This window comes from Lepisosteus oculatus, chromosome 3, assembly GCF_040954835.1.
Source record: "Lepisosteus oculatus isolate fLepOcu1 chromosome 3, fLepOcu1.hap2, whole genome shotgun sequence".
Lineage (NCBI taxonomy): Eukaryota > Metazoa > Chordata > Actinopteri > Semionotiformes > Lepisosteidae > Lepisosteus > Lepisosteus oculatus.
This window is the reverse complement of record NC_090698.1, coordinates 51,410,039-51,425,709: the sequence shown is the minus strand read 5'-3', so window position 1 is coordinate 51,425,709 and position 15,671 is coordinate 51,410,039. Positions and strand designations below refer to the sequence as shown.

The following is a 15,671-nucleotide window of genomic DNA, read 5'->3' as shown; positions in this document are numbered from 1 at the left end:
CGACAGCTTTTTAGCGAGCAGCAGAGTGGCGCAGCGGAAGCGTGCTGGGCCCATAACCCAGAGGTCGATGGATCGAAACCATCCTCTGCTAGCTTGTGTTTTTTTAAATAATTGTTATGTTTTTTTTCCACATCAAAATAGATGAATTGATCCAATATATGCAATCTGTATGTTTTTTTTCTATACATTTAACCTTTGATAACTAGACGGTCAATGCAATTTTGCAACCAAGCGAATACATTGTCCGAATTTATTTTGCAGTTTTTAACATTTCGTCTACACTTAACGTCGTCGGGTGCGTGCGTGTGGGGTGTTAAAATAAGTAACAAAGTGTAAAATGCAAAGTTACAATCCACCATCACCCAAGTAAAACATTAACTAGAATCTGACTTTTATTATTCAGTTGAAGGTGTTATAGGTGGCATAAAATCAAAAAGTGTAAGCAACTGAGTGGACACTGCAAACATAAGATGGAGACACTGAGCTTGAAAATACTACTTAGGAAGAATATTTATGTTTATGTTGGCTTGTCTATGACCTCAGTCTAGATAATGTTGGGAACGTACAGTTAAAGACTACAGAAATTAAATAAGAGCAAGTAATGTTAAAACTGTACTAGTGCTAATAAAACCCCGTTTAAAATAATGTTCTGGGTTATCACGTAACAAAAAATATATTATTGGACTGGATTCGGCCCCAAACCAAATTCAGGTGAATGTCTTAAACTGATTAATTAAAGCAAACAGATCCCTTTCGCGACAAAAGCAGATTATGTGGTGATGTGAATCAGAAGGAGTGTTTTCACATTTGCGTCTCCTCCCCGCGATCTGGACGGGCTTTGCTAACGTGAGCGGTTTGTCTTGTAGAACAGCAGGAGGCGCCGTGACATCGACCGGCCTCCTGTTCCGGAGGCCGAGTGACACAGGAAGGTGTTCCTGCGGCCCGAGGGAGCTGTTTTATTGCCGGGTTAGTGGAAATGGCGGTGAGTGCGGATAGGATGGAAGATCTCGAAGATGGTGAGCTCTGTAGTTCTAACTCTGATTCGGAAATGGGAGTTGCTGCGGATGAACAAATGCAGGTAAGTTTTGTTGAAATATGTTTAAGAGTGAAATATACCGCGTTTTGGTTCTCAGAGAAGGTAATTTCGGTTTTACCTTATTTGACGGTTAGATATACCTTGGTTGCTTTGCTGTTAAGGAGGTAGCAACGTTTTCGTTTTAATTTATACGTGAAAGGAACTCAGCTGTGTACATTTTTTTATTACGAGATTTAAAGGCTAAAATCGGTAAACTCGTGAGGATATTTAAGTTGAAGTTATTACATGCATGTTTAGTGATTGTTTTGGATTCCAGTTTTAAATTTGAAGTTACAGCAAAATCAATCCAGAGTGTCATTCGCTTTACCAAGAAGTCACGTAATTCTGTAGTTTACGGCTGCAAATGTGATTTATTTTTATTTAAAACTCTCCTATTCAGGTATTGACGCAGGTTTGCTTAGCGTCTGCGGTCTGTATCTGGAAGATATCTGGCTAGTGGTGTAGAGCAAATGAACTGTAATGGGTCTGAAGAAGATTAAATAATATGATCAGCCATCCACAATTGTTGGCGCAGATGCCGACAAGATGATAACTGTTTGGAAAAACAGTTATACACTGCTAAAATGTCTGGACTGCACTCGAGTGTGATTATTAAGAAGGCAGACAGGCCTGTTACAATGCGAAAAGTTTATTTCACATGGCAGCAAACGCACACGGTACGTCGCTATACATCTGTAACTCATGCTGATTCTTCTTGGGTGTGATTCTCTAAAAACATAACCTTTTACTACCAGTGTATATCAAGGTTGTATAGCAACTGTAAGTTTCCAGTGATGGGGGGGGGGACAAGTTTTTTTGGATGATTTATATTTTGTGCCTGTTTCATAAATACTTTCTACTTATTGATTTTGTTTTTCTGTTTGATATACTTTTAAGTCTTAGGTTTATTGGTGACATTTTTACATCTTCCCCTAATGCTGAACACTGCATGTAGTACTTTTGTCCTGTATAATGAAGTTCCAAGCAAAGTTGTGTTTAGAGTAAAGAAAGTACTACATAACCCCAATGTGTCCCGTGCATTATTTCTGACCTTCTTTCTGCAGAAACTGCAGCCCCCAGCCTTGAACAGCCAGGCTTTCCAGAGCAGATCGGAGCCGCGCCAGGCCCCCACCTCTGTCACGAGTTACCGCAGCACGGCAGGGCTAGACTCCAGCGACAACAGCGAGTCGGATTCCGATGAAGACCGGGCCATCTGGAAGAGGAAACGCCAGAAATGTGCCCATCCGCCTCCTGTGAAGCTGCCTGTGCCGGGCCCCCTCGCCCCCCAGAAGCCTCCGAGCTGCAAGGTGAACAACATCTGGGGCGCCGTCGTGCAGGAGCAGAGCCAGGAGGTGGTGGCGGCGGAGTTGGGTATATTGGGCATGGAGGGTGGCATCAGCATGAGCAGTCGGCAGTCGGAGACGTACAACTTCCTGCTGGCCCGCAAAATGATGGAAAGGGAGCGACAGCAGCAGGAGTCGGAGGAGGCTGCCAAGCTGGACGAGGAGCTGGAGGATTACATGCAGCACGACAAGAAGGAGCACAAGGCTGAGGAGGGGAACGGGGGCGCCCACCTCAAGAGGAAACGTCCAGTTAAGGAGAGGCTGGGCGAGAAGGAGGAGATGGACTACAAGGGTCGATTCGAACTCACCGAGGACGACCCCGAGGACAGAGTGGCAGAGGAAATCGCCCACAGGTCAGGTGCCCCTTTGAGCTTCTGTGTTGCTCTGGTGTTTTAAGAGTTCCTTTAGTTAAAACCTGAATTGTAGCCCTTAGTTTTTTATTTAAACTTTTTAATAATAATAATAATAATTGCTTACACTTATATAGCACTTTTCTGGACACCACTCAAAGCGCTTTACAAGTAATGGGGACTCCCCTCCACCACCACCACCAATGTGCAGCCCCACCTGGATGATGCGACGGCAGCCATAGTGCGCCAGAGTGCTCACCACACACCAGCTATCAGTGGGGAGGAGAGCAGGGTAATGAAGCCAATTCATAGATGGGGATTATTAGGAGGCCATGATTGGTAAGGCCAATGGGAAATTTGGCCAGGACGCCGGGGTTACACCCCTCAAAGCTTAGGCTCAAAGCTTTGAAAAACAAGATGTATTCTGGTAACATTTTAATGTTGCTCTTCAGAGTTGGCGAAGTTCAGTTACTGCTTCCAGGTTTGAGTTGGGAAATCGTACTCTTTGATTCACTGACGGGCTCCTTCACGTGTAACACTAGGGGCTGGGCTATGCTGATATGCTTGTTTTTATTCATAAGTACCTCATGATGTATCTCTGTTTCACTTTTGCTGTGTGTTGCAGCGAGAGCAGGACTGAGGAATGAGTTTGAATAGTGCGGGAGCCCTCAGTGCCTGCCCTCAAGGGACACAGGCTTGTCTGGTCCTCTTTCCCTATGAACTCACTAAGCACACAATTCTATGAGAAATGTATACAGTATACTATCTACTGTTGTATATAGGCTCTTTTTTAATGTAAATGAAACTTTTTCCTGGGCTTTTTTTAATCAGAAAGCCCTTTATTTCGTTTGTTGTAAACATACGGTATAAAATTTGCTGAAGCATATGAAACACAAACACACATCATAATCAATTGGCCTGTTCCTGTAAGGCACCTTTGATATTCCTGAACCCTTTGCAGTAGTAATAATTGTATTTATTTTGAATTGTTTTATTTATTTTTTTTACATTTTTATAACATTTTGGTGTCTTTTTAAATGATTTTTAAATCATTTTAATGATTTTTTTTAGTTCGCTAAAGTAAACAACATGCAAACAACACGCATTGAAAGCAATTCAGTATTGTAGGGAAAGTCAAATATTTCTGATTTTATAGTCAAAATTCCCCTTTAGCAGATTTATTTTGTTAAATTTGAAACAATTGTGTTATTACTGTAATTATTCACTGTCTTAAGTCAATTTAAATAAATTCATTTTTAAGTAGACAATATATAAATGGCAAAGAGACAAAATGAGGACCCCTGAAATAATAAATTAGTGGATTTGTTTATGACTCAAGAACTTCTGAAATCTGCTTGGGACAGTGCCTTTCTAAGTTTATTGAAATTTATTTTCTGATGTTCTCCCAGAGATAATTTCTCTTTAATGTTAGAACAGTGGCAATAGGATCCAATCCGGCATCTGCTCTTAACGTGCAATTAATTAAACACGTATATGTGTTTTCTTGACTGTATCACTGTTGTATGACACTGGGTTGTGAATCAAAACAAGTTTAACATGATCTGATTTGATGTGCCCCAAAAAATTTCATTGACAAATGAGAAGTTGGCAGTTTGGGCTTCCAGTATCAGACTGTGATCTCTCCCAGGTATTGTAGTTTAGGGTTTGGGGCTTGTCTTCTTCTAAGCTATTGGTGTCTCCTGTCATGCCTTCTTGAGCAGGGACTAGTCCCTTGTACTCAGTTTTCTTATTTCATAAATAGTTGCACTTGGACCTTGACAGATGACAATGTACATTGAAAAAAGGTTGGAAAAGTAAAGGTTACTAATCTATAAAACACAAAATGGTGGAGCTGGCAAAACAAACACTAATATTTTACAACCATAAAGTCTTCTATTTGACAGGTAATCCTAGTATATAATACAAAAGCAAACTACAGTCAAAACTTTGCTCTTAGAAGTCATAGGATATACTCAGAATCAGATTCTTCACTGCTTTTTTTATTGGGGGAAAAAAAATCTCAGTAACATAAAAGTGGTGACTAAGATTTGAATTTGAAATAGGGGGGAAAATGGGAACACCTGGCTGACGCAGATGATGGTTAATGTAGACAAGTGCAGGAATTTTCATGCAGATAGCAAAACATGAGCTACAAATACAAAATAGGAAACACTGAGCTAATGGAGGCTACATATAGAACAAAACAGGCGTTTATGATGGCAAATCATTAACATTGTCTAGACAATTTTGAGAAACAATGAAAAGGTTGAGAATTTTAGGATATATAGTTAAAAGCATTAAATTAAAATCAAGGAAGTTTCTTGAAATTGTATAATGCACTATTTCATTTAAACTGCATTTAGAATATTTTGTACAATTTTGGTCACCATTTTATTGATAAGATATTGCTATTCTAGAAACTATCCAGTGAATACCAACCAGAAACATTCTGGGGCTTAAGAGAATGTCCTACACTGACAGGGTGAAGGAACTGGACCTTTATAATCTTGAACAAAGTGTTCAAGGGGACCTGATACAAGTAATCAATGTCCTCAAAGATGGTGATAGTCAACCCAAAGGATTTCTTCAGAACGGAGTGTGAAACATGAACCAGAGGACACAGTGGAAACTACGTGGAAGCACATTTTAAAGCAAGCACAGGAGGCACGTCTTTACCCAGAGAGTTGAGTGATATGCAGTGGAACAGCTACCTAGCCATGTTATTGAAACCGATACTTTGACTTTTATTGTTTAATGTTGAACTGGCTGGGATCCTTGGGTCAATTAGCTGCTAACTTCAAAATGGTCTATATGATTCCGTCTTGCTTTTTGTGAATAATCTAAACTAATTTTCCCTGGTATTCTTGATGCAGAAAGCTCCATATCGTTTAAGAGCCAACTGTGATCAATGAACAGTCGGGACACAGTGTCTGAACACTTTACATATTTAACCTGGGTTGTTCCATAGGTTGAGGGAGCCCAAAAAGGATCTAATTGAACGAGTGGTAAATATCATCGGGAAGAAGAAAGCGATCGAATTGCTGGCAGAAACAGCTGAAGTGGAACAAAATGGTGGTATTTTCACAATTGTAAGTACTTCCCTTTAAAATCTTTTGTTTTTTGTCGTTGGATGCTTTTGGATGCACATGTATGCCTTTTTTAAATTCCCAGATTATTACTTTTTCTTTCTTGCTGCATGATGCACTAGAGCTGTGTTCATATTCTCAGGAAATAAAACATTAACATTTGACACATTCAACATTTTTGCACAATTGTGTTATTACATACATTATGCCTTAACATACTGCATTAGTACACAAAAGTGAGGTCAGTTATTACAGTTGCAATCAAAGATCAATTGTGTTGGAGAAAGTAAATGTAATAACATGGAATTGTATTTAGAATAAAAAACAGCGGGGGTACTTTTTTACTTAAATTGTTGTGGGAGCCTGGAAAAAGCTACCCATGTTTTTTAAGCCAGTATTCTGTCTTATTTCAAGAAACAGCAGGATGTTATATAATTGGCAACCAAGTATGAACAGTTTCCTCTCATTTGTAACAGTATTTTGACTTTGCCTCTTCTTCTCACTTTTAAATGTGTACGTAAGTCTATTAGTTGCTGTTTATACAGCATTTTATTGGAGCAGCCAAAGTGAATAACCATATTTAATGGTATATGAGCAATGCCTCCATCTGGGATTTGATCCTACAACTTTCTAGCTACCAGCCTAGAGCCCTAACTGTGCCAAACCTGTGCTGGCATGAAGTTATGAAGGAATGAAAGACTTTCAGCTATAACATAAATATGGGTGCCAGTAATTTTAGAAACCTTAACTATAGTTTGTGTGATTGTGTCTTAGAATATTTTCAGAAATAAGATTTTTAAGATTTGTTTTCTCTCTTGGGGACAGGATCTCTTTCTATGTCAGATCTGAGCAAATTCTCAGGTTGACAGTGTGAATATTTACCTTGTATCCTGATAGTTATATCTTAATATGAGCATTGAAAATGGATTTTTGACCATAAGCATTTTTATTGAAAATGGGGTAAACTACTAAGTACCTTAGCCAAAATCAGAAACCAAGCTTTCAGATTGTTGTTTTGTTAATACTTAATAAAAAGATGATCATTAGTTCAGGTGGGTAGCTGCATCAGCATGCAAAAGAACAAGTAATAGGTTTATTCCATGCTGAAAAGAGAAAGAAAACACAACGTTTCAGCTGTGGAGCTTTCTTTGGGTGTGTTGACCCAAAATGACCATTATACAGTCCAGTAAAGGAACAGACATTTTTCTATACAGTTGTAACTACAAGTACAAACATGGTCTTTCCAATGCATTATGTACTTTAACACAATCGGCACTTTAAAGTTTGTATTGATCCTGTTCATTATCACATCAATAATTAAGGCATTGGTTTAAGGAGAATTCCTGTAGTGCTATGGATTGAAACAGCAGTAAGCCCTAATGAAGTCCCTTATTATCTTAAGGAAATGCAAAGGGAGAAGTCTGTACAAAACGTAAAATGTACCATTTGTTTTTAATGTTCTGCTGAGTAATGTAAAGGCAGATTGCCAAAAGCAAACAACGTTTTTGATTAATTTCACCCCAGATTTCCCTTCACAGCATGGGGATTGTGTTGCTGAAAGTGTTCCTCCCATTCAAGTCTTGCACTTCGAGATGTAAAGCACTAGAGTAACAGTATTGGAAAATGACATTTATAAATATGTTGACTTCAGCCAAGGAAATGAATAATGAAGATCCAGTTGGACAGATGTAATTAATGTGTCAGATTCAGAAAGACAAAGCTGAATTCTAATTACTTCCTCTCCACTGTTTATATTGGCCTTAAAAGATAAGGAAGAGCCTCTCCTCTTGCTGCATAAAGACCACTGACGTCACAAGAGAGTGCATCATTTGTTATTGTCGGTGCTTAATAAGTACCATTGTAAGACCATTGAAAAAGGCCAGTGGGGGATTAAATTAGATTTTACATCTGAATCACTGAAAAGGCTGAAAATATTAATAAGAGATTCTTTGTTAAAAGCATCAAATCTTTTATACTTTTTCAGATGTAATGCAAGTTTAAATGCGATGAAGTGTCTTACTTCATGTCCGTTGTCCAACTTGAGACTTTTTTTTCCTTTGCCCAGAAATAAAAACCCAACAAGTGTTATGCTTAAAAAAGGAATATACATTAATTGTCATGGAATTAGCCAAAATGAAAAATGTGTATTGTGCTTATTCATATATTAATCACATGATCACAAATACACATTTCTTTGCTGTAAATTAAAAATAAGGTTTGACTAATAATGCCAAAAATAAGGCTGTTACTATACTTTACGCATGTAGTATGACACAGGTTTCCATGTTCTGAAAAAAAAATTGTTCAGTATTGAGGATAATTTATCAATGGGGAACAGCAATGCTAAATGTATATTTTGGGGTTGAGTGCGTTTCAATTAAATGAAATAATGAAAGTAAAATATACACAGTAACATGTAAAACTTCCAATTTACATCGCAAAATGTCCTGGTATGCTCAGTAGTGTATTGCTGTCATTGCAATTCAGGACGAGGCAGCAAGCCATCTGAAACAAGAAAACTTGCGAAAACATCTCTTTTAATCCAACAGAAATATTGCTCTTGACTTTGAGACAGTTTTGCCGATAAGTACTACTTTTTAACTCTCCGTGCAGATCATGTTGAAACATTTGTCCGGTGAAATGTCTGCTGCACAACCTGTACTTATTTGCTCATACGTAGCATCACATTACTCATCACAGCGACTAGTGAGCAGGAAGGGCCGCTTCACATCACAGTTCTCACAAACTCCCGCTCTCTGCTGTAGCAAGACCAGGGGTGTGGGACAACGTGGTGACTATACAGTACTTTCACAAAGTTCATGATTTTGTGCTTAATTTGGAATTTGTAAAAAAAATTAATTATATCAATTAATTTATTTTGTTACTGAGGTTTAATAACCAGTCTGGGAGTGCGGGTCCCCTTTAAGGAGAAATGTTCTTGTAATGCAATACGAACTTGAGACTTTTCTTGTAGGTACTTTATGCTATCTACACATTTATTGAAAACCAAACACTGCCTTCCAACAGAAGAACCCATCCTGCCCATCAAACAAAGTTCTGGGATTATCAAGGTGGTTTGGGGCTGATTTATTGCCTTGGGAGCCAGAAGGCTTCCAGTCATTGATGGGAAGTGAATTAATGGAATCGTGAATTCGATGTTGCATTGGCAAATTTGCAGGGAAAGAGTTGGGCCATCCATTTGTAAACTGAAGCTGAGATGACAAGTCATGTGGATTATGTACCAAGACTGTGATCCTAACATAAGTAGATTTACAGCAGACTGTCTGAAGAAGAAGAAAAAGACACTGCATTTTGGATTAGCCAAGTTAAAGTGCAGACGTAAACCTTACTGAAGTGCTGTGCATGGCCTTGAAGAGGCCTCATGTGAGGAAACACTCAAATGTCATATTTATGACTTTGGCTGGTGTGAGATACCAATGAGCAGGAAACATCTACCTGAAGTCATTGCTGTTAAAGGAGGTGCCATCAGTTATTGAATCAAAGGGTTCTCGTACTTTTTCACACCAGGACATGTACTTTAGATTACACTCATCTGCCATTAAAATGGCACTTGACTAGTACTTGCTGGAGAAGTGAAACATATGTACATGTATACATACCTGTTTTTGTTTGATGAGTAAAGAATACTAAATTTTTCAAGCTCCAAGCATGTAACTAATTTTTCCATTTTTATTTTTCACACCTCTTTGTCGTTTTTTCTTTACTATTGTAACAGAAACTGTAAAGGTATTATACTAGATATGGTGTCGAATATGTGAAATAATTTGTAACAATTAATATTGATTCACTAGTCATATAATGGAATATTTTGATTGAATATGAATGCAGTATTGATATCACCAGACAGCTTGATGTTGGTCTTAATCTTACTTTACACTTGACAGGTTTTATTTGGTGTCTGAACAAGATTTATTAATTAACAATTTTTGATAAATGTTATTTTTGTTCATATGTACTATTATAATTATGCAAATGTAATTTATTTACATAACTTTCAGAATACATTTATGCATTACAGCTTGTATAAAAAAAAGTGTTGGTATGTTCTGCTTCTAGGAACTTCTAGGAACAAATCGGAGACTTTAATATATATGTTAATGAGAATTTAGTGTTACTTTTACTCATTTTTGCATACAAGCAGACATTTTTCGAACCAGTTGTGCTTATATAGCAAGGCATAAGTGTATTTTATTAAGACAAATCTGGATTATTTAAGTCTTTGTGTTATAAATTTAATCAGATAATATACACCCTTTAATAATGCTTGCATGAAAATCTAATTACATTTTAGATCTAATGCAATTATGAGTTAATATGAGAATATAGGCCACCCTAGGAGGTCGGGTTATGTTTGGAAATAGTTTTGAATTTTCTTTTCCTTGCAGGATGGCAGTCGGAGACGGACCCCAGGTGGAGTTTATCTCAACCTGTTGAAAAACACTCCCAGTATCTCCAGTGACCAGGTCAAGGTATGACACTTTGCCCTGGTCTTGTTCACAACTGTTCCCTTCTTTCCTTCTGGACTTTGTACCGCAGGGTCTCGACATGTGAGAATTCAACATTAAAAAAATCGCTTATTCTTGATTCAGTATGGCCGATGGGGTCTTGGATGGAAGAAGAGCCGAATGGGATGAAACCAAGGCAAAGATTAAGTGTAACATGCATGTTATCCTTGCACCAAACTCGGATCGTGAGATAATCTAGGTAGTGATTGAGCCTTTCCTTACCCCCTGAGCAATAAGGTCTTGTTTTGAATTTTAACGAGCCCTCCCAGTTCTGTGTCAGCGGTTTGGGGAATGACAGGCTAGAGATGACTTTACAGGCTTACTGATAGGTTTTCATTACAGTGGGTGTGATGATGGAGACATCAGATGCAGAGGAGGAATTGGGTTGTTTTCTTTAGCTGTTCACTATAAATGTGTGAATCATGTTGGTTTTAGTTGATCAGTATTATCTTCATTAACTAAAAACCAATGAATTAAAACTAAAAGACATAACCTTGCCTTATGATAATTAACCATGCATACTTTCTATGATGGCATAGGGATGGATTATTTAATGAATTTCCTAATCATACTGTAATTCATTAAACCAATGACAGGAATTCTTTACAGAATTATATAAATTAAGAATGACGGCCAACAAAATAAATCATTTCATGTTAAAGGGTAAAAAGATGTTATGTTCCCCTGTAAAGAATAATATTTGTTTTGCATACATTCTAGGAACTGTAGTGTAGCTGTAAACGGTTATTAGAGTGTATTAATGTTTATCAGAAAGTGAAAAACAACAGAACTTCCCAGCCTAAAGCTTTTAGAATAAAAGGTTAAATTTGTACATTACAGGCCTATGTTCAGACTAAAGTGTGTTTGGACTGTTATTAGAAAACAGGGTACAGACATGGGGTGAATGCTCAAATTTGGGTAATTAGTGAAGTACCACCACTTTTCCTAAGTTATACCTCCTGATAATGGCTTGGAAATTCTGTCATGATTGCAGATAATACCAGGATAGGATTATTCGCAAACATTGTGGAATCTGTAAATTAATTTTGAAAAGATTTAGGTAAAATTGTTCCAGACTAGACAGACAATTGGCAAATGATGTTTAGTGCAGGCAATGATGTTGACTTTTGCATGCTATTAGCAAAAACCTGAAATATAATTATAAATTGTGAAACACTGCACCAGAACATAAGGCTACTTATAAAAAAAAACGTAGGTGTGTATGTTCATATACATCTTTAAGTTTACGTGATAAAGCAATAAAAAGGCGAACATAGGATAGGTTAGGATAACTACTTAAAATATAGAATTAAAATCAATGCATGTTGATCCACTCAAAGTGCATTACAGGTAATGGGGACTCCCGTCTGCCATTATCAATTATTAGCAGCCATAATGCGCACAGTAAGCTCACCGCACATCAGATATGCGTGGATGTGGATGTTGTGCTAAAATTATACAAGAGGAGATAAACCTGATACATTCTGTCTTGAATAGAAAAAAACTAGAAGGAGACGAGATCCAAAATCCTTGAAACTATTGAGAACCCAAAGCTGACCTAGAAGTCTTCAGCATAAACAATAAAACAGAAACCAAAGGGCACAGATTGAAACTACATTAAAAGTGCATTCAAAACTGAGAAGAGGAGGTGCTTTTTTACTCAAAATATTGTGGGAATATGCTAGCCAGTCATGTCTGGATTCAAAATTGTGGCTTCTTTCAAGAAAGTTGGATGGCATGCTTACTGTACATCGGTTAGCTGCCAATGGACTAGATGGGGCCAGACAGGCTCCTTTCATTTGTAGCTTTTTTTAGCTTTCTACTGGGGAAACATTCTGACAGTATGAAAAGTAAATAATTATTTATCTGAGGTTTTAGCATCTCAAATGTGGTTGGCTGTTCCAGAGTTACAAACTGGTAATGGGACTAATTTCAGAGGAACTTTAACCTCTTCAAGAATAATACAAGATATTTACATTAGATACTGACATAAAAAGTCAATAATAAATCAATAATGTGATGCAAACATACAAGATGGGTTTTTGACACTTTGATAATGATCACACAAAAGAAAAACACAAACAAAATAGACAGTTCAAAATGTAAAAGGAAGTGTACTAATGGGGGGGCCACACTCTGGCCCTCCCCTCTGCGTGGAACAGGCTGAAGAGTGACTCATCGGTGAAGAGGACCTGATGCCACTGCTGACGAGTCCATCGCAACCTCTGTCTGGCCCAAGCCAATTTAGTGTGACAGCTAGGAGGTGTGAGCAGAGGGCCTCTGACGGGTCACCTCGCTCTAAGGCCAGCAGCATGGAGCCTCATTGTCCAGTCTGATGTGTTGGTCCTGCTCTGGTGTGGCCACTCTAGGGCAACCGGATCTTGGATGGTCATCTGTCCTGCCGGTCTGCTGAAACCGTCTCTGCAGTCGGGACACAGTGTAGCAGCTTACTCCATAGTGTCAGGCAACGCTGGCACATGACACACCTGCCTACAGCATGCCAATGGCCCTCTCCTTTGCTTCCTGTGACATTCGAGGCATTATGGAATGCACAGAAAACTAAGTGTGGCCTTTGAATTAAGGCTTTCTTAAAGGTGACCTGATCAGGCATTGTTCCACCTGGACCTCATTGAGTAAAAGTGCACCTAAACAGTTTTCGTGTGATTGGCAAGTTGCAATGCCTCACTGCACAAGCTGTTTTGCTGATCAGAGGGCTTAAAACAAATTGACAACTTTTTGTGAAAGTACATAAACTATAACTAGAGTAATCTCATTCCAGAAAATGTTGCGTTTCTTTTTTCCATCAATATATTTATATATTTTGCAGGTCCTTGAAATTATTACTGATTTATAATAATAATTGCTTACACTTATATAGTGCTTTTCTGGACACTCCACTCAAAGCGCTTTACAGGTAATGGGTACTCACCTCCACCACCAATGTGCAGCATCCACCTGGATGATGTGACGGCAGCCATAGTGCGCCAGAACGCTCACCACACACCAGCTATCAGTGGGGAGGAGAGCAGAATAATGAAGCCAATTAATAGATGGGGATTATTAGGCTATGAGTGATAAGGGTTAATGGGAAACTTGGCCAGGACACCGGGGTTACACCCCTACTCTTTTCAAGAGACCACCTGGGATTTTTAATGACCACAGAGAGCCAGGACCTCGGTTTTACTTCTCATCCGAAGGACAGCACCCGTTTACAGTACAGTGTCCCCATCACTATACTGGGGCATTAGGACCCACATGGACTGTGGGGTGAGCACCCCCTGGTGGCCCCACTAACACCTCTTTCAGCAGAAACCTTAGTTTTTCCCAGGATGTCTCCCATCCAGCTACTGACCAGGCTATTTATATAGTCAATAAAAATCGTACCTTGTGGAAGAAACTCATTCAAATCCATTGTAAAATAATTTCTGTAACTATGAGAATTTCCTTGCTGTGGAGTGGTCATCTCTTTTCAAAAGTAGAATTAATCTTCTGATGACTTTCTTCAGCTCTGCCATTTAAGTAATGTTACCAGCACCACTATTATGTTGAGTCATTTATTTTTAATGCAGTTTAAGATTGGAGATTCATTGTTGTTTCTTGATGTGACCTTCAAAACAAATCTTTGAGCCCATTGTATTTTTACATCTCTAGAACAGTTTTCCCTTTTGGAGCATACAGATGATCAATAGTAAATATATAGAAGAGTGCTGAAAATTCTGACTTACATCCCACAGATCAGCATAGTTATTCACTGGCACCTGTGTTAGCTCTGTAAAGAACTCCCTGGTAGTTTTGCAGATGAATAAGCTGAAATAAATACATCAACCATATTGCAAGAACGATGTCTGACTGTTACATCTTTGTGTTTACCTTTTGATTCATGTTTTCTTTTTAAGGAAATTTTCTATGACGAAAACCAAAAAGAATACGCATGCAAAAAAGCTGCCAAAAAGCGAAGACGTCATGTTTTGGGCAAGAAGATGAAGCAGGCCATCAAGACGCTCAATCTCCAGGAGCACGATGATGCATCTCGAGAGACTTTTGCCAGTGATACCAATGAAGCACTGGCTTCATTAGATGATTCTCATGAAGGGCACACTGAGCCAACCTTGGATACAGAAGAGGCTGTAGTGATTTATAATTCCAACGACTTAGAAATATTTTAACAAAGTTGAATGAAGGCTCCTGTTCTCTAGAATAAAGGCATCTTGTAGTCCTGGATCATATGTGCATGTTTTACGCAAAAATAAGAAAATAATAGCCTTTGTGTGAGACTCTAATGTTTCTCTTCTAGATATTCTAGACCCACATCAGCTATGTATTGTACTCCACTTTGAAATGATGTACAAATAGGGATATGAAACTACAGTGTATTTTTGTTGAATCTTTGTAGTCTCTCAAAGCTGAAGTTAAAATAAATTAATTCATAGATTATTTGCTGTCTGATGAATTACCAAAAAGCAATTTTTAAACAGCTATTCTGTTGAAATAGCAATGAATATGACCAACAAGTAGCTTTTCTGATGAGAAAGTGAGCCTCTTGCTAGGAGCAAAATATTTTTTTTGATAAAGACTTATTGTACAGTATTTCAGTGTGAATGAAATGTGTGTGTGATTGTCACGACTGTTGTAGATCTTGTGCAAAGAAGTGTCCTTTTTCTGTTTTTTTTTCTTAATGCTGTTTGTTACGGATGGGTAAATTTAAGAAGCTTTAATGTACTGCACAGTGCATTTTAGAATGTAAAACAGATACACTATCTTAACTAAAACGTGTGCAAACTTTTATTACTAAGATGGAACACTTGAATGCTTTCTGAAAGTAGAATTTACCTCCATTTGTCTTCTCATTTCCAAGAAATAAGAAGAGGTTTTTGACTAAGAAAATTGTATATAGACTTTGACATTTTAGAATAAATTAGTTTTTGTAGTACGAGATCCACCTGTTGATAAATGTACACACAAAAACTGCATTGAAATTTCTATTTTTTTTGTTTATTATATTAAAATGTGTGTGTATCTTCTGTGTAGTAATTAAACCAAAAACTACAGTATATTAAGTGTTTTTCTTTTACATTTTTGTTTAAATGCTACTACAAATTATATCAGATATGATATCAGAAACTTTACAATACTTACACTTATATGTTTTGAATATATCTAATCCATTCATCCATTTTCTGACTACTTCATCCAATAGGGTCCAGGGTCACAGGGGAGTCGGAGCCTGTCTCGACAAGCAATGTGTGCAAGGCAGGGTACACCCTGAATGGGATACCAGTCCATCACAGGAC

General features: G+C 38.0%; 1 protein-coding gene and 1 non-coding gene across 2 annotated transcripts; both read left to right on the top strand.

Annotated features, from left to right (window-relative positions):
- The first annotated feature begins 19 nt into the window (after window positions 1-19).
- trnam-cau (transfer RNA methionine (anticodon CAU)) lies at window positions 20-91 on the top strand. The gene has a single exon. It is a non-coding gene; the product is annotated as a tRNA-Met (tRNA).
- An 841-nt stretch (window positions 92-932) lies between these two features.
- phax (phosphorylated adaptor for RNA export) lies at window positions 933-15,431 on the top strand. The gene is made up of 5 exons (XM_015336640.2): window positions 933-1,078; window positions 2,140-2,771; window positions 5,737-5,857; window positions 10,261-10,344; window positions 14,277-15,431. Exons 1-5 carry the CDS (start codon window positions 977-979, stop codon window positions 14,544-14,546), a joined length of 1,209 nt encoding a protein of 402 aa, XP_015192126.2. The 5' UTR covers window positions 933-976; the 3' UTR covers window positions 14,547-15,431.
- The last annotated feature ends 240 nt before the right edge of the window (window positions 15,432-15,671 follow it).

Bases quoted from the DNA above. Each gene is read 5' to 3' on its own strand.
- phax (XM_015336640.2), top strand. From the start codon at position 977: ATGGCGGTGAGTGCGGATAGGATGGAAGATCTCGAAGATGGTGAGCTC. The intron at 1,079-2,139 runs GTAAGTTTTGTT...TTCTTTCTGCAG, and splicing joins CTGCGGATGAACAAATGCAG to AAACTGCAGCCCCCAGCCTT. The intron at 5,858-10,260 runs GTAAGTACTTCC...TTTTCCTTGCAG, and splicing joins ATGGTGGTATTTTCACAATT to GATGGCAGTCGGAGACGGAC.